Source organism: Hippocampus comes, unplaced genomic scaffold (assembly GCF_001891065.2).
Source record: "Hippocampus comes isolate QL1 unplaced genomic scaffold, H_comes_QL1_v1.1 scaffold347, whole genome shotgun sequence".
Classification (NCBI taxonomy): Eukaryota; Metazoa; Chordata; class Actinopteri; order Syngnathiformes; family Syngnathidae; genus Hippocampus; species Hippocampus comes.
This window is the reverse complement of record NW_017805872.1, coordinates 566,000-582,250: the sequence shown is the minus strand read 5'-3', so window position 1 is coordinate 582,250 and position 16,251 is coordinate 566,000. Positions and strand designations below refer to the sequence as shown.

Genomic DNA, 16,251 nt, shown 5'->3' with positions numbered 1-16,251 from the left:
TATATATATATATACACACACACACACACACACACACACATATTTAATACACAATCTCATGAAACAAGACCCAGACAAAAATGATGGTACCCCCTCAAAGAGATTAATTTGACTATAGGGACGTTGGTGTCGGTTGTGAGATGAAGGTGTGTCCTCTAATTAGCGTCACACGTCTCTTGCATGCATGGCAGGCTAATGGAACACTCAAAATTGTCCCTGCGATTGGCTGGCAACCAGTTCAGGGTGTCCCCCGCCTACTGCTCAAAGACAGCTGGGATCGGCTCCAGCACGCCCGCCACCCTCGTGAGGAAAAGTGGATTAGAGAATGGATGGATGGATGACTGAATACACTGACAAGTTGTGTGTCGTGTTTTTTTTTTTTTTTGTTTGGGATATTTCTGTAATGCTTTAAGGATTACACTAACTGCTAAAAAAAAAAAAAAAAACAATAAAAGAAAAAAAAACAGCTGGACATTGTCATGCCTCCGTTTATTTTTTGGATATTCCACCAAAAGGATGTGTATCCTGTTAAACTGGTCAGGACAGAGCTTATAAGGCTTTGTGTGTGTGTGTGTGTGTGTGTGTGTGTGTGTGTTTGGTTGACACAGCTGTTGCACGGTGTTTGACCAGGTCTCTTCCCTTCTGTCGGACCGCTGTTTTCCTGTATTGTTCGAACGACTATCTGGACATCAAGAGGGTGCAAATCATATGATGGTCTCCATCATGAGATGTCCAGATGTTTTGTTTTCAACTCAATCAATCGTGTCATCCTTTGATCGGTCACGTTTGCAAGTAGCAATGATGCTAACGCCGTTTGGAGGATCGTAACTTTAAAATTATGTTTACATTATAAAGCGTATTTCTTATTCCTAATTTCCTTATAGTTCACTGTGGTATTTTCTTTTACTCAGAACAAAAACCCTGACGGTTTTTATACTTGCAGAATTTATCAGAGACACGATATCAGCAATGTCCTGTTATGCAAAGCCTGAGAAAACATCAGCTGCAGAGGAGGAAAAGTGGGGGGACGAGTGACGGCCGGCCCCTTTGTTTGTGGAAGCATCTCGTCCTATGAAGCCACTGATTCTTCAAGTCCGATTTTTAGAAACAAACTGATCCGGTTTAATTTGGTGGCAGATACATTTGCTGTGGCTCAGCGTTTGTTTTTAGTTTTGCTTAATGTGCACTCGAACCGTTGTGCTGACAGAACAGGTGAAGACCCTTTGTGTTGTTTAGTGAGAATGATGTGGTGCACTCTGGTTGGCCCTGTTCCATGATCACCTCTCCCACAAGAGGTCAGATACAGTTCCTGTGACTCACAAGCTGCCCACAGTCTGCCAAATCCTGTTCTTTCCTTCTTGCACTTTCTCTGTTTGTTGCTTCCAGCCTCTCCCACTTGGTCGAAAACAGGGGGCCGGAAATTTTTTCGTTTGAAGGCCGCAAACAGAAAAAAATGGAAGGGTGAAAGGGCCACTAAACTTTTTGAAACGCGTGAAAGCCAATCGAGAAAGCAATTCGAGATTGTTTCTATTGGTCGTATGATGACTGTGACATTGCATCCTGTTCCAAGAGTGACGGTTTGAATTGGATTACTGGTAATCCTAAACCAACGTAGAAGGTTAGGAATGGATCAAGATGATCCAAGCATTGTTAGATTGCCTTTGACGCCTGTCACTGGATTGTGCTCATTAGCCTTGTTTGACTCGCGCATGTTATTCATCTGACTCAAGGATTGCATGTGCGGCAAGAAACATACAGGCAAACCGTTTCATGAACATTTGCGACCTCGAACGAACCTTGACAAACTCTGACGTGCCTGCAACACCCGCTGCCCTTCGAAAACACTCGCAATTGTTTGCCACTCAGTGGGATAGGGCCTTTATTGCAACAACGCTTCTTTGAATTTACTTTTAACTACCCCCCAAAAAATTGTAGTGTCACAAACTCACTATGTTTTGTACGCCAAAGTCCAGTATTGTTCTCTAATTGAGATCCTTCTTATCTTTCTGTTGCAGAAATTATGAATGATGTCATCAAGAAGGTGAAGAAGAAGGGCGAATGGAAGGTGAGAAGCAAAGTTAACAACGTCCATAGGAAGATTTTAGTCCAAATGGCCACAATGATAGCTTCCAGCTCACCCGCCCACTGGATGGATGGCTGTATTATCTCCGCTCGATAATGTCGTCTCCCATTTGCAGGCCCTGATTGTGGACCAGCTCAGCATGAGGATGTTGTCCTCTTGCTGCAAGATGACGGACATCATGACAGAGGGCATCACCAGTAAGTGAAATGTCTTTCCATTGGACGCCGTACTTGCATGTGTACCTTTGCATGTGCAACCGGGATGACGAACGTTTCTCTTGACCCCTTCACCTAGTTGTGGAGGACATCAACAAGCGACGAGAGCCTCTTCCCAGCCTAGAGGCCATTTTTCTGATTACGCCGACGGAGAAGGTGAGCATTCACACACTCTCAAAAGTACTTCCCAATCCTGGCTGTAGCTGAGGACAGTTTTCTGATATACGACCCCATAATACATAATACTCACGTAATAGTTCCTGCTGAAGATCAAAATGAAAAAACAAAAAAAAAAAACAATTTGTTTCGCGAAACATGACATGAAGTTTTGGTATTTTCTCCAAAGTTTGGAAATGGAACATCTATTGAGTCACTGCTAGCACCATGTCAATAGAGTAGATGAATCGACAGGTAGACTGTGTTGTCAACATACTTCAAGGCCTTCGTCACACCTCACGGCTTCTTCTTCTCCGTCCCCAGTCAGTCCACACCCTCATCGGAGACTTCAAGGACCCGCATTCAGCAAAATACAAAGCGGCTCATGTTTTCTTCACCGACTGTGAGTGTTTGAGGATTTCAATCAGATTTCTAATCTCATCTTGGAAGGTGCACTGTACCGTTTTCACCCTCGAAAAGCATCACTTGAGATGCGGAGGTGCTGATTCATATCCAGCCGTCGCAGAGAATGCAGACGGTCACAAATTGAGAGTATCTCAGCTACAATTGGCGGGGACAATCGTTCTCAGGTTACCAAAGTGGACAGCAGCCGCACCAACGTAATCTGTCCATAAGGGTGATAACAATATCTTGTTTGACTGCTTGGGTGATCTGCTTGAGCTTGGATTCTCCAGGAACTGTATCTGGAAGACTCAGAGCCTTGTATTCTGGAAATGTTCTCATAATTGCGTTCCTCTTCCCACAAGCCTGTCCCGATCCCCTCTTCAATGAGCTGGTCAAGAGCCGCGCTTCCAAAACCATCAAGACACTGACAGAGATCAACATCGCCTTCTTGCCGTACGAGTCTCAGGTAAAACATTTGAGAGATGAGTCAAGTTCAAAAACCTGACGGAAACAAGTTACAAAGGGTTTTGTTCAAGTCCCTCAAATTCCTGATAATGCTCAATGAGTATTCTATTCATTTACTAAAAAAATCATTATAGAGACCATGTTATGGTAGCTGTGACCCTTCTTCATTAATGTTCAAATGATTATGAATGGACTATTTTAGAAACAACACGATTCGTCAATGGTTGTAGCAGTTCTTCAATTGTTTTCGACTGTGACACAGCACCCTTCATTGAACGGCTATCACATGGGGACAGTGATCGATGTACCTGCGTATCACCTGCATCGCCGTGATAGCCAACAATGGCATTCTGAAGAATTTGACTCAAGGGTCGCATATACAGGCTGAAAAAAAGGGATCCAGGGACTGACCCTTGAGGGACTCCACATGTCATGCCCGTTTGATTGGATTTAAAACTTCCGATGGTTACAAAAAAAGTTCCTTTCCTCTCAACCATTTTAAGGACTGTTCCATTGAGGTAGTCCAACCCAAGTTTGCAACCTGTCCAGCACGTGTCGTCTTTATGTTATGTATATTCCACACCACTCCAATTCCCCCATAACATGTATTTGATATTTCTCCTTCATCTGATCTGGATGATTTTTCCCCGACCCACAATGCTTTGCTCCACCCTGTCTACCGTTGTTAAATCTGAGACAGTGAGTTTCCGCTCCAGGCACCGTGGTGCTTCATAGCCCCGCCCACACGCTGATGCACATTCCCCATTTGGATGGGCCAAGGGCCATACGGGAAGTGTTGGCCAATTGTAGCAGGACTAACACGGGGACCCTTCTGTGGTGCAGAAGCACGGTCATGTGACGTGGGCAGATGGGGGTAGGAGACAGGAGGGGGGCGGTGACTGACGAAGGGGAGGAGAGGAGGAAAAAAATATGAGTGCAGGAAGGATATACGGCAAGGACGAGAGATGGGGAAACGAGGAGGAATAAAGACAGACATAAACGGAAAGAAACGAGGAGTCGGAGAACACTGAAGGACTGTCAAAAAGACAGGAGAGGACATTTTTTTCTTCACAGTATGTTAAACACGAAATGTTTGATGCTGTTTTGACCGCAGTACCCAAACAAAACTCACCCATGCCTCAAACTAGAAATCAAGAATGACAGGGCAGTGGAATGCTATTTGTTGATTGGGTGATATTTTGGCGTTGAACAATAATAAATACGAGTGACAAACACAACTGGAGAGAAAGAGAAATTGTCCTCTAAAGAAGAGGGGCGTCGTACGACAAGTCATGGGGGAGGCCGGAAGAGCCCTTAAGAGGACGAACCTTCGAGCAAAAGCCAAACTCCGTCTCCGTTGCGTTGTTATCTGTGCGCAGGTGTACTCTCTGGACAATGCCGACGCCTTTCACAGTTTCTACAGCCCTCATAAGACCCAGCTGAAGAACCCCGTGATGGAGAGGCTGGCTGAGCAACTGGCCACGCTGTGTGCCACGCTGAAGGAGTACCCGGCGGTCAGATACCGAGGGTGAGCACCAGGGCACGCGGCTAAACGGCATCAGGAGGCGCAACCTGAAAGGAGAGGCACATTGTTACGTGACGGGGTTTCCTAGTTTGTGTGCTAGGATGTTATTCGATCCATTACAAAGCACTTACTGTTCACTTATCGTGGATCATATTATTGTGGTTAAGTGTTGCCGTCGTATAGATTGTCAGGCGGAAAGGCGTCGGTGTCATTTGTATTTATTGATGGCAAATAGTTGCATCCTTCTGTCCGTCCGTCCATCAGAGACTACAAAGACAACGCCACCTTGGCTCAGCTGGTTCAGGATAAACTGGATGCCTACAAGGCTGATGACCCCACCATGGGAGAGGCGAGTCTTCCTTCTTGCCCCCCCCCCTTTTTTTTTCTTTTTTTTTTTTGTCCGAATTCGTATCTTTGAAAGCAGTGGTCCCCAACCATCGGACCCAGACAGATTGAGATCTTATTTTGTTGAGTTTATTTTTTTGTTTTTGCCGAGCGTCAGTCCACCGTTTTTCTCCTTCGATGAAATACTTATTTGTCATCCTGAAGAAATCACAGTTTGAAAAGACTCACTCTTTTGGGTCTGTACGTGCAGGGTCCGGATAAGGCCCGCTCCCAATTGATCATCCTGGACAGGGCCTTTGACCCCGTCTCACCCGTCCTGCATGAGCTCACCTTCCAGGCTATGGGCTACGACTTGCTGCCAATTGAAAACGACGTCTACAAGTATGCCCAAGTGACAACTTTCCAAGATGTCGGACGTGACCCGTTTGTCATCAAATGCCTTTGCTCAGGTACGACACGAGCGGCATCGGAGACTCTCGTGAGAAAGAAGTTCTTCTTCACGAAGACGATGATCTGTGGGTGAGCCTGAGACACAAACACATTGCAGAGGTGTCCCAGTGAGTACTTTTCCTCATCATCCACACATCATCCAAGTATTCCGGATCCCGTATCCGGGATTATACCAACGATGTTTTTTATTTTTGATTTTTTTGGGGGGACTTAAAGGGAAGTGACGCGCCAGCTGAAGGAGTTTTCCTCCAGCAAGAGAATGAACACTGGAGAGAAGGTAACATGAACCCTTCATTAATCGTACTTGCATACCAAAATATTTTGGACAATTCCAAGAAAGAATGAGGCCAATTTCTTTAGCATTTTGCGATTGAGTGAAATCATTTGGGTTTTAGGGTGACGCAATGTTCCAAAACTTTTATATAATCAGCCCAAAAGGTGTCCGTAGCGGATCGTAAAGATGATTAGCGAGTTCGTGATGAGCGACTAACGGCGTTGGCGATTTCACGTTGCTTTTCCTTCTACAGACCACAATGAGGGATCTGTCCCAGATGTTGAAGAAAATGCCCCAATATCAGAAAGAACTCAGCAAGGTGCGCTTATGTGACGATGGCTGATTTCAATCTTTTTTTTTGTTTTGTTTTCGTGGGAATGCTAACTGTGAGCGGGTCGCGTTTTGCAGTATTCCACTCACCTGCAGCTTGCGGAAGACTGCATGAAGCATTACCAGGGAACAGTGGACAAGCTGTGCCGCGTGGAACAGGTGAAACGGGAACAACGCTTTCACATATTTCAACAGTTTGCTTTTCCTTCTACAGACCACAATGAGGGATCTGTCCCAGATGTTGAAGAAAATGCCCCAATATCAGAAAGAACTCAGCAAGGTGCGCTTATGTGACGATGGCTGATTTCAATCTTTTTTTTTGTTTTGTTTTCGTGGGAATGCTAACTGTGAGCGGGTCGCGTTTTGCAGTATTCCACTCACCTGCAGCTTGCGGAAGACTGCATGAAGCATTACCAGGGAACAGTGGACAAGCTGTGCCGCGTGGAACAGGTGAAACGGGAGCACCGCTTTCGCATATTTCAACAGTTGTTTGAACATTGCAACACTTTTTTTTTTGAAACTTTGATTCAATGATAGCACGTTGATTATCGCCATTCCCTGATTGGATCGGATACATCTCAGGGTTATACTGCCCTATTGTGAGGTTTCCATCTAGCTTGATAGCGCAGGCAGTTGAGTTAAATCGTAATCGCGTCGATACAAGCTGAACTTGTCTACTACTCAGTGGACTGGTGCGATTATGCCACGTTGGTTATTCAAGAGGAGGAAGGGGACACACGCCTGTTAAACTTGCACCTTTTGCAGGACCTGGCGATGGGCACGGATGCAGAGGGGGAGAAAGCTTGATAGCGCAGGCAGTTGAGTTAAATCGTAATCACGTCGATACAAGCTGAACCGTTTACTACTCAGTGGACTGGTTCGATTACGTCACGTTGGTTATTCAAGAGGAGGAAGGGGACACGCGCCTGTTAAACTTGCGCCTTTTGCAGGACCTGGCGATGGGCACGGATGCCGAGGGGGAGAAGATCAAAGACCCAATGAGGGCCATCGTGCCCATTCTGCTGGATGCCAACGTCAGCACATACGATAAGATCCGCATCATCCTGCTCTACATCTTCCTCAAGAACGGTAGGAAGAAAACTACACGATATGTCGAGCTCACAACAGAGTCACGACAAAATGGACACCGGGCAAACACAGATCATGACACGAATCAAAGTGGCAACTCTTCCTCGGGACATCCGGAGCATAAGGTGATTCGATACGTAATGTGTACGTGCGTCCACAGGCATCACGGAGGAGAACCTGAACAAGCTCATCCAGCACGCTCAGATTCCCCCTGAAGATAGCGAGATCATCACCAACATGGCGCATCTGGGTGTCCCGATTGTCACCGACGTAACTCTCTCTCAACTCTCTTTTCTCTTGACGCCATTCTTTCTTCGACTGTATACCAGGGCTCGCTTTTTCCTTTTCTCAGTCAACCCTCCGTCGAGGCAAGAAATTGGACAGGAAGGAGCGGGTCAGTGAGCAGACCTACCAATTGTCCCGCTGGACACCACTGGTCAAGGACATCATGGAGGTGTGCGCCACTAGTCCCGAATCACTTGCGAGTGCATGTTTGGAGTTTGTCATGAAGCAATTTCAGATGATTTACATCAGGGGTGGCCAAACTATGGCCAGGGGGGGCATTTGCGGACCACCAACTATTTTTTTCAGCGGCCGGCGACGTGACAAAATAAAATACTAAAAATGACATTTGACATGGGCCGCAAGTCCGAGTGGATTTAGTTATTGAAACTTATTTGTCTTTTTGTCCCTCTGCAGGATGCCATTGATGATAAACTCGACACAAAGCACTATCCCTACATCTCCACCCGCTCTTCTGCCTCTTTCAGCACCACTGCTGTCAGGTATACACACACACACACAAACACATACAAACGTTGTGTATTGGACATAAGTTTCCCTCATATTCTGGTGCTTCCGCTTCCTGGCAGCGCTCGGTACGGACACTGGCACAAGAACAAGACACCCGGAGAATACCGCACCGGCCCAAGGGTCATGGTCTTCATCATTGGGGGCGTGTCCTTTAGCGAGATGCGCTGCGCCTACGAGGTCACACAGGCCAACGGCAAGTGGGAAGCCATCATCGGTGAGTAGTGCAAATGGGGAGGGCGGGGGCGAACCTCAAGAGTAAGAACTAAGCTTCCCGCGTGTCGATTATGGACATGACCCTCAGAGGTTCACGCACACGGCCGCATACGCACGCACGCCATGATGAGAAACAGCCATCATGGCCCCTAACATGAACGAAACAGAAAAATAAAATCGATGCAATACTTTGTGAGTTTGTGAAAAGGAAATCAATGCCTACTGTAGTCAAGACCTGACGCGGAGGCATACGGCGCATTTTTGCAGCGAATTATGTGCACAAACATAACTATCGTAGCTCACGTGCACCATTTTAAAATGCTTCTCCGGGCACTCCAGATTCCCATCCTTTGTCCTGTCGTTTAGCCACAAGTTTGACTACGAGTCACAATGACGTGTTTTCAGAAGTTCTATTTTGTGTGTGGTGTCTTCTGTTCAGGTAGCCCTCGATGTCATGCCCCCCCGGACTGTTGATTTGATTGGATGTGTCTTAACGCTTCTCTGCTGCTCTCTTCTATGTCCCTGTTTTGCTCTGCTTCAGCTCTTGTCTTTCAAAACTGTCGTCTTTGAATCGCACCCTTGCCATGTCTTCTTCTGCATCCCGATTGTTTTTGTGCAACATTTGACAATGTGTGTATTTCCCTGTTGGTGTGTTCTGTGAACAGCGAAGTCAATGAGTGTGTCTGTGTGTTGTTTTAAAAAAGAAAAGGAAAAAAAAAAACGCTGGAGAGAGTGGATGAGGGCCTGGAATTGTGTTGAAAGATGAGCGGTGAAGCCACCTCTGTTCCTCCTACAGGTTCCACCCACATGCTCACCCCCACCAAATTCTTATCGGACCTGCAGCACCCCGACTTCCGAGAGTCCACTAGGGTGTCCTTTGAGGACGCTGACGCCTCAGACGAGTGAGGCAGAGACAGATTGGGAGGGAGGGAGAGAGAAATCACACAGACAAAAAGTAAAGGCAGCCGCTCAAGAAGCCCTTTCTGAATTTTAGCAGCACAAGGGCTTCCTTGTTCTTCTTTTGACTCACTCAGTAGTGTTTTCTGTACCTCCACCACCTCCTCCTCTTCGTGACCCTCAGGGATGGGTGCACCATGGCCTTTTCTCACTGCATGGGCCGCTCTATCAGGCTCGACTCTTGCCTCAAATCATCGTTTGCAAACATCTGTGCTCACCAAACATTTTGGCCGTCTTCATCCACGTCCGTGGAGAATGAACCATGAACTAGAAATGGATCAAAGTTGATCTCATTTTCTCCAGTGCAGCGACTGACTCAAAACAACACCATAGATGCCGGGGTACAAGACGAGACGAGTCATTATCCTGAGACTCTAAACGAGGGTCCCGGTAGATGAAATTTTGAACTTACGAATGGCGTGATGATTAAGAGTACATTTCTGAGGACCCCTGGATGGATAGGGAGAGTAGGGACTAACGTAGCCTGCAGAATGCAGACTGCAACTTTTTGTCACGTGTTCATACTTGAATGGCAGCTGTACCCGAGGAAAGGGGTGCAGAGTGACACACTATTAGTTGGGGACCTTCTCTGCCACTTCTTGCTCTTCACGACACGACATCTCTTCCAGGGGCGCATTGGCATATTGGGAATTTTGGGGAAAACGTAGCAATTTTCCCCAACAGCCGGTCTATATTCAGGCCGGTCAAACCGCGTGACAGCCAGCGCTACAATATTGACGATTAACTTTTGTTGCGTATCTGCCGCAATATTTTTCATTGTATATCTTGTAAATTAATCTTTTATCTATTTTTTTTTACCGCTTTATGGGAATCTGGGCCTGTAAAAACACATTTTATTGGAGTGAGCGTTATCATCATTGCAAAGGCATTTTTTCTAAATGTAAAGTGCTGTTCATTGAGCAAGAATAATTCCTACAACAACAAAAAAACAATTTCTTTAAATTTTTCATTGTATATTTTGTAAATTAATTTGCTGATGCCGGGCGTATGACGCAACTCAAACCTCACCAAAATGTCTGCACAGATGCGTGTGAATTAAGAATAAGCCTTTCTTCCATATAATATAAAGACAAAGAGTGTGCCGAAGAGCGGCCATGCCTGAGGATGTTGTCCAACCCCCATCCCTGCTGCCTCCTATCATCTCTGTTGGGTGGATTAAATCGCCCCTCGATAGTATAAAGGCTCACCCTGTTAACCGCTCACCTCAGATTTAATCTACCCCAAGATCCATCTTTATGATCACTTTTTTTTTTTTGTATTACTGTTTGTTTATTTTTCTAATGAACCCTTGGCCACAAACAGTCACCTTGATTTCTTTCAGGACATAGTTGAAGGTCATTGAGGGAATTTTTATTTATGGTTTCTCAGTCCGCAGTATGTCTGCTCCGGCGCATACTGTCTTTTACATTCAACACGCGATAACGGCCATCACCTACTTACTGCAAGTGTTTGTGTTTGTCATGCGCTTAAAATGTAGATTTAGCCATGTACACAAAGTCCGTAATGACTAATTGGTCAAAAAGTTGTTTGTTTCTTGGGCACAAAGCAGCATGTTTGACAGTAAACAATCCCCTTAGACCCTGGGTGGTGAAACAACCAAAATTGGACTTGCTGCTTCTTGTTTATTTGGGGCATTCTCTGGAATGTCTACAAATAATTGACAGTTTAAGTGGAGGAAACATGACATGTAGCTCTGTAGTAGAAACAAACAACGTGAGTTCAAACGTTGCTGTGTGTTGTGAGGAGTAAATCAAACGATCAAAAACCTTATTTGTGAGAAAGAACTTTGGAAACTATCATGTGTAAAATATCATAATTAGGCTGAACCAAATTTGGCAAGATGTTTGCTTTACTCCGTTCCCACTCCTGTCAAGGTACAAAAAAAAGTGTGAAATGTGTCTTCAGCTGTTTTGATCTTTTTATATTATTAGCATTTGATTCCCATATACAGTCGGCAATCCCGGGCAATTTGTATGTGCTCATATTGAAACAGGCGTTAGGCTTCAATCCTGTGTTAAAGCTACAGAATGTCATATAATAAACAGGAAAATAGAATAGTTTGTAAAAAGGAAATCACTGCCTACCTTGGTCGAGACCTGGCGTGGAGGCAAGCGTGGAGGCACACTTTTGCAACGTGCTAAGTGCCGGAACTATCGTACGTACGTGCTTCAGATTCCCATTCATTAATTGTACACGAAACAAACTTTGAATGAGAATAATAATAATAATGAAGATATATCGCAACAGCTCTAATCGCAAGTTGAAAATGCAGACTGCCGACCGCGAACAACTTCCGGTGATGCAGATCGTGGCGCCACCGTCACGTCAAGGCTTCCGGCTTTTTTTTTCCCCTAATTATTTTAAGATTTTTTTGTGAATGTAAAATTGATGCAATGCCTAGGCTGCAGTTTGCACTAACACAAAAACCATATAATATTAATGGCGCCACCGTCACGTCAAGGCTTCCGGCTTTTTTTCCCCTAATTATTTTAAGATTTTATTGTGAATGTAAAATTGATGCAATGCCTACGCTGCAATGTGCACTAACACAAAAACCATATAATATTAATAATACGTACACAGACACAAATCTTTTTTTTCTTCCATTCACCCCGCCCCACCCCCTGACGAACCATTAGCTTGCCAGCTATCTAGCGATCTAAAAGTAAACTGCGGTGAGAAAAAAAAAGCACAACAGTCGGCTTTTTGTTGAGGATGCTGCTTTGAGAATAAACACAATATATATACTGTACACACTTCAAATAAATCCTTTGAAACGCATTGAACTGGCGAGTTACGAGTGGTCGTGATGGATGACGACAGTTGAAGTGTAACTTGAACTCTATCACCCCGCCCCCAGTCATCAATTATGATCTATTTGACTGATGCCAAAATAAGTGCTCGGCCGATTAATGAAGTGTAGGACAAAAGTAAATACCAGCAGAAATGAGCGTTTCTAACATGAAACTTATGTTAATAGATGCAGTTTCTATCTCCCTGTTCAATGTACAACGGCGTAGAAGTAGTCCTTCCATGACAAGAGCTGAAAACACATTTTCCCTCTGTACCCGTGTTAAAGCGCATCTAACTGCAGCCCTTTTTGTGTGTGTCTTCAGGATCGACCAACATCTTTACCCCCACCAGCCTGCTGGAGCAGCTCAAGGCCATGAACAAACCAGACGAAGAAGTGACGAGTTAAAAATCTCTGCCCTCGCTCGTCCAATCTCTCTCCTCCTTACTTTCCTATTTACATCAACCATTACCTTTCTTCTGTATGCATCTTGCTTGAGGATAATAATAATTAAAAAAAAAAAAAAAACGTCATCAAAGATGACAAGAAAATATATGTTCTCACAAAAGAGTAAAAAAAAAAACAAGTATTCTCATGTTTTGCAACGGATGCAAAGAAACGACTTGATTGAGGTATCCATAGAAGACGGCCATTTCAAAGGGAACACACCAAAATGTCAGCGTGTACTGTATGCTATAAAACCTGCTAGAATATGTCAAAGGTCAATCTATCCTTGTTGGTCATCCTGGGATACCTGCTTCGGGTCAGTGTCGTGAAAGCGGGTGGAGGAGGGATGTGCCATTTGAGAGGTTCGAGTTGTAAAATATAGCATATCAATCAACATGCAATATATATATAAATATATTTAACCGGGGAGGAGTTGCCCCCTGCCGCCCATTTGAGATGTTTGTATCAAAGTAGCATGCTTGGACGTGTCTGGACTGTTAACTGTGTTTGTATCCCGTGTGGATGTGTTTGGGGAGCTAGCTTTTCTTTTCCACCAAGATTGTGTTTTGGATACTCTACTGAAAGACCTTTCCGCTTCCCAAAACGTCTACGGAAGCATCCGCGGGGCTCAGCTTGCGGCTCCGCGCGTGAGCTCAGACTATGCAAATTCACCACACGAACGCTTTCGCCGTCACTTGAGGGATCGTTGTGGTCCGGTCACTTGGTGATTTTGAAGCAAGTCATCCCTCCGCCGACAGCCCAGATTATGAAGTATTCAACTGCCCCCCCCCTTCTCCAGACGCCGGACAATGTCATGTTTTCATGTTAAATGAATACGCTAAACAATGATGTCCAAACTAGAGCCCGGGGGCCATTTGCGGCCCTCTATCCATTTTCAGCGGACCGCGACATGTCCCCTGCTCTAAAAAATATATATTACAAATGACATGAGACATGGTTAGTTAGAAAAACTGAAGGTGGGCAGAGTGAGAAAGGAGAGAACTTTTCTCTATATTCCAAGATTTAAATAAAAGAAGAACATCATGTATCTTCAAAATGCTGTCGTGAATAACGAGAATTCAATGTCAGAGCTAAAAATAGTTTCTTCCACTTTGTGCTCTATGAATATTTATGAAGACATCACATCAGCGATCCTCAAGTCACTGAAAAATGGTCACCTTACTAGTTAGTTCTTTTTTCGGTTTGAACGTGGCCCTTTCATCCTTCTATTTTTTTCTGCATGCGGCCCTCAACCAAACAAGTTTGGACACCCCTGCTCGAAAAGAAGCCCTCTTGTGTTTCAGTATTGTATCCTGTCAGTCTTATTATTGCTTCGTAATGACGTTTCATCGGAACATGCACTGTGTAGGTGTTGTGATGCCATATGTTGCTGTTTAGCGTCTCACTGTTGGATGTTTCGGACTGTGAAGTAGTGCTAACTTTCCTTTATGAAAGCCAATAAGACGCCACTGTATTTGCGATGTTTTAGCTGTAGCTGTTAGTTGGAAACAAACGAAAAAAAAAGAATACCTATATTTTCTTTGCCTGATTTTCCGCTGGTGCAAATGTAAATCCTCTCCGATGGTGAATGGCTTTGCAAGAGAAAAACAAAACCCCCACATTTCCTCCATCCCTTTCCTCTTACCCAGCCAAACAAGTTGAATATTGCACTTCAAGTTTTCTGTGCTGCAAATGCTTACTCGTGTCTATTTTTGTTTCAATTTATTTGCCGTTCTAGCGGATGAACTGTCAAATTGCTTGATTTCGTTCCCAATTTCCATCCGTCCATTATCCGAACCGCTTATCCTAATCAGAGAAAAGTATCAGCACATTAGTCTGTCGTTAAATTGTTTAACTTATTGGGAATGTATGTTTGCGAGTGTTGAAGCACAAACAATACTTCCATGTGTAACATATATGTACTAAGGCTGTCGAATAAATTGGCTTCCATTACTTTTGAGACTCGTCAGTTATTGGTCACGGTCGCTAAATGAACAATGAATGCAGTCGTGGTCATACAAAATTCAGTAAGTCGTCGTGTATATTTAACACTTTTCAACCTTTACGTCTCCTTCACAGAGAGCACCAAGAGAAACATTTCAATGGAAAAATTACTCAACAGGTGGATTTTTAGAATAAAATGCAGGTAAATAAATGCTGACTGGATAGAAATTTTACAGTTTTATGTTATGTTCAGTGCACATTTGTGGTTTTATGTTTATACAATCCCAACACGATAGTGGATGAATACATACAAAAAAATAGATCACGAGGTCTAAAAAAATATCGTAAAAGCCTCACCCCAAAGGTCAATGTAAAATGTGAGATTTTACAAGTTCCTCAAGCTCCCATCTCGTTTCAACTTGGGGATGGATGGCGTTCATTATTAGTTTTATTTGAAGCCTCCATTACCGTCACCATGCGTCCTAAGAGTCCAATCAGTGACTTTGTGTCCTCCTCCATCCTGTGCATCAGCTCTCTACTAAACTGGAAGAACCGTTCGTCCGATCGCTCCAAAAATTCCAACAGGCCATCGCTTGGTCGCTTCCTTTTCGCTGTGCACAACAAGAATTGAAAATAAACAAAGTGATTCCAGGTTATGGGAAATGGGTTCTCGTCCCTTCGTGCTCAGTCGTAATCAGAAAAATAAAGAAACCCAATTCGCCGGCTATGCTTTGACAGTGCAAAAACTTATTTCTGTGTCTAAGCCCAAAAATCGTACCCCTTTTGGTTGTTGTTGAACTTTCTTTGGAGCTGCAGGACGGTGAAGGCGAGTCACATGGGAGAGGTGCCGATGGTGGTGGAAGGTCGTCGCTACTATCGACCGACATAACCTCAGCAAACAAACCTAAAAAGAACACAACGATGATGTTGAATAGTTTCAAAACACAATCAAGTGATGTGTGCCTGCATAGTTTCAGTCAGGGGTGGCCAAACTTTCAAGATCGACTTTTTAAGCAACCAACCGCATGCGATCGACGCGTTTCCGCGCGTGAACGCATACCCACATGCATGCCAGGATGAGCAACGGCCAGAACGGCCCCGAACATGAACCAAACAGAAAATTAAAGTCGATACAATAGTTTGCGAGTTAGTGAAAAGGATTTACTGTTCGTGACCTTCGATGATGGGGTGAAAGCTGAAAATATAAAATCGTACCTCTTCTGCCATTGTTTGTTGCATTTATTGCTGCATTGCAATAAAGGGGTGGAGGTGGAGGTGTGTTGCTGTCTGCTTTAATGACGTGGTCATCGGTGGAAAAACCTAGAAATAACAATCCAAAAGCAAAAAGAGGTTTAGAATGCAACAGGATAAACTAACTGACCACATACATGAAAATACCGAAGAAGAATCTTTTCACGTCTGCTATTGATATGCATGTGAATAGATCTTATTGATAATCAAAGGCAAATCCCCCAAAAGATTATTGAGCATTTAGAGACTTTCCAGATTCACATTCTTTTACTCTGATGGCATTTTTAGACCCGACTGTTAGATGATATGCGGATGCATTATTTTGGTTAAAAAAAATAAAATTTTTTTTTAAAAAATGACCCGATGTAGTCCATAAAATATTTTCATTTACTGTTCGTGACCATCGACGATGGGGTGAAAGCTGGAGAAAAAAAAAAATCGTACCTCTTCTGCCATTGTTTGTTGCACTTATTGCTG

General features: G+C 44.1%; 2 protein-coding genes and 3 long non-coding RNA genes across 8 annotated transcripts in view; 2 read left to right on the top strand and 3 right to left on the bottom strand.

Annotated features, from left to right (window-relative positions):
- LOC109527072 (uncharacterized) overlaps nucleotides 1–2,232 on the bottom strand; it is a 4,531-nt gene extending 2,299 nt beyond the window's left edge. The window contains exon 1 of one of the 3 annotated variants that reach the window (XR_002170463.1): nucleotides 2,139–2,232. This is a non-coding gene — a long non-coding RNA (uncharacterized LOC109527072). Of the gene's footprint in view, nucleotides 1–113; nucleotides 239–1,320; nucleotides 1,712–2,138 lie in introns of those variants that run through there. The other 2 variants (XR_002170462.1, XR_002170464.1) reach the window with 2 other exon arrangements.
- The window catches only part of stxbp1a (syntaxin binding protein 1a), an 18,187-nt gene extending 3,995 nt beyond the window's left edge, over nucleotides 1–14,192 (top strand). Inside the window, exons 2-20 of one of the 2 annotated variants that reach the window (XM_019888753.1) lie at nucleotides 2,016–2,065; nucleotides 2,199–2,280; nucleotides 2,378–2,454; nucleotides 2,779–2,857; nucleotides 3,222–3,325; nucleotides 4,704–4,852; nucleotides 5,114–5,198; nucleotides 5,445–5,575; nucleotides 5,644–5,751; nucleotides 5,861–5,921; nucleotides 6,172–6,237; nucleotides 6,327–6,407; nucleotides 7,199–7,337; nucleotides 7,498–7,607; nucleotides 7,690–7,791; nucleotides 8,037–8,122; nucleotides 8,210–8,364; nucleotides 9,160–9,318; nucleotides 12,458–12,555. In XM_019888753.1, coding sequence (XP_019744312.1) covers nucleotides 2,016–2,065; nucleotides 2,199–2,280; nucleotides 2,378–2,454; nucleotides 2,779–2,857; nucleotides 3,222–3,325; nucleotides 4,704–4,852; nucleotides 5,114–5,198; nucleotides 5,445–5,575; nucleotides 5,644–5,751; nucleotides 5,861–5,921; nucleotides 6,172–6,237; nucleotides 6,327–6,407; nucleotides 7,199–7,337; nucleotides 7,498–7,607; nucleotides 7,690–7,791; nucleotides 8,037–8,122; nucleotides 8,210–8,364; nucleotides 9,160–9,269 — 1,775 coding nt within the window. In that variant the 3' untranslated portion in view covers nucleotides 9,270–9,318; nucleotides 12,458–12,555. Of the gene's footprint in view, nucleotides 1–2,015; nucleotides 2,066–2,198; nucleotides 2,281–2,377; nucleotides 2,455–2,778; nucleotides 2,858–3,221; nucleotides 3,326–4,703; nucleotides 4,853–5,113; nucleotides 5,199–5,444; nucleotides 5,576–5,643; nucleotides 5,752–5,860; nucleotides 5,922–6,171; nucleotides 6,238–6,326; nucleotides 6,408–7,198; nucleotides 7,338–7,497; nucleotides 7,608–7,689; nucleotides 7,792–8,036; nucleotides 8,123–8,209; nucleotides 8,365–9,159; nucleotides 9,319–12,457 lie in introns of both variants that reach the window. The other variant, XM_019888754.1, reaches the window with a different exon arrangement.
- On the bottom strand, nucleotides 4,005–4,731 carry LOC109527073 (uncharacterized). The gene is made up of 2 exons (XR_002170465.1): nucleotides 4,653–4,731; nucleotides 4,005–4,156 (listed from the first exon to the last, which is right to left on the bottom strand). It is a non-coding gene; the product is annotated as an uncharacterized LOC109527073 (long non-coding RNA).
- Nucleotides 6,494–7,048, top strand: LOC109527071 (uncharacterized). Its single transcript, XR_002170461.1, has 3 exons — nucleotides 6,494–6,528; nucleotides 6,618–6,698; nucleotides 7,014–7,048. It is a non-coding gene; the product is annotated as an uncharacterized LOC109527071 (long non-coding RNA).
- A 102-nt stretch (nucleotides 14,193–14,294) lies between the features above and the next one.
- Nucleotides 14,295–16,251, bottom strand: part of LOC109527062 (uncharacterized) — an 8,603-nt gene continuing 6,646 nt past the window's right edge. The window contains exons 7-10 of the mRNA XM_019888748.1: nucleotides 16,219–16,248; nucleotides 15,739–15,843; nucleotides 15,302–15,427; nucleotides 14,295–15,134 (exon numbers count right to left, since the gene is read on the bottom strand). Coding sequence (XP_019744307.1) covers nucleotides 14,938–15,134; nucleotides 15,302–15,427; nucleotides 15,739–15,843; nucleotides 16,219–16,248 — 458 coding nt within the window. The 3' untranslated portion in view covers nucleotides 14,295–14,937. The remainder of the gene's footprint in view (nucleotides 15,135–15,301; nucleotides 15,428–15,738; nucleotides 15,844–16,218; nucleotides 16,249–16,251) is intronic.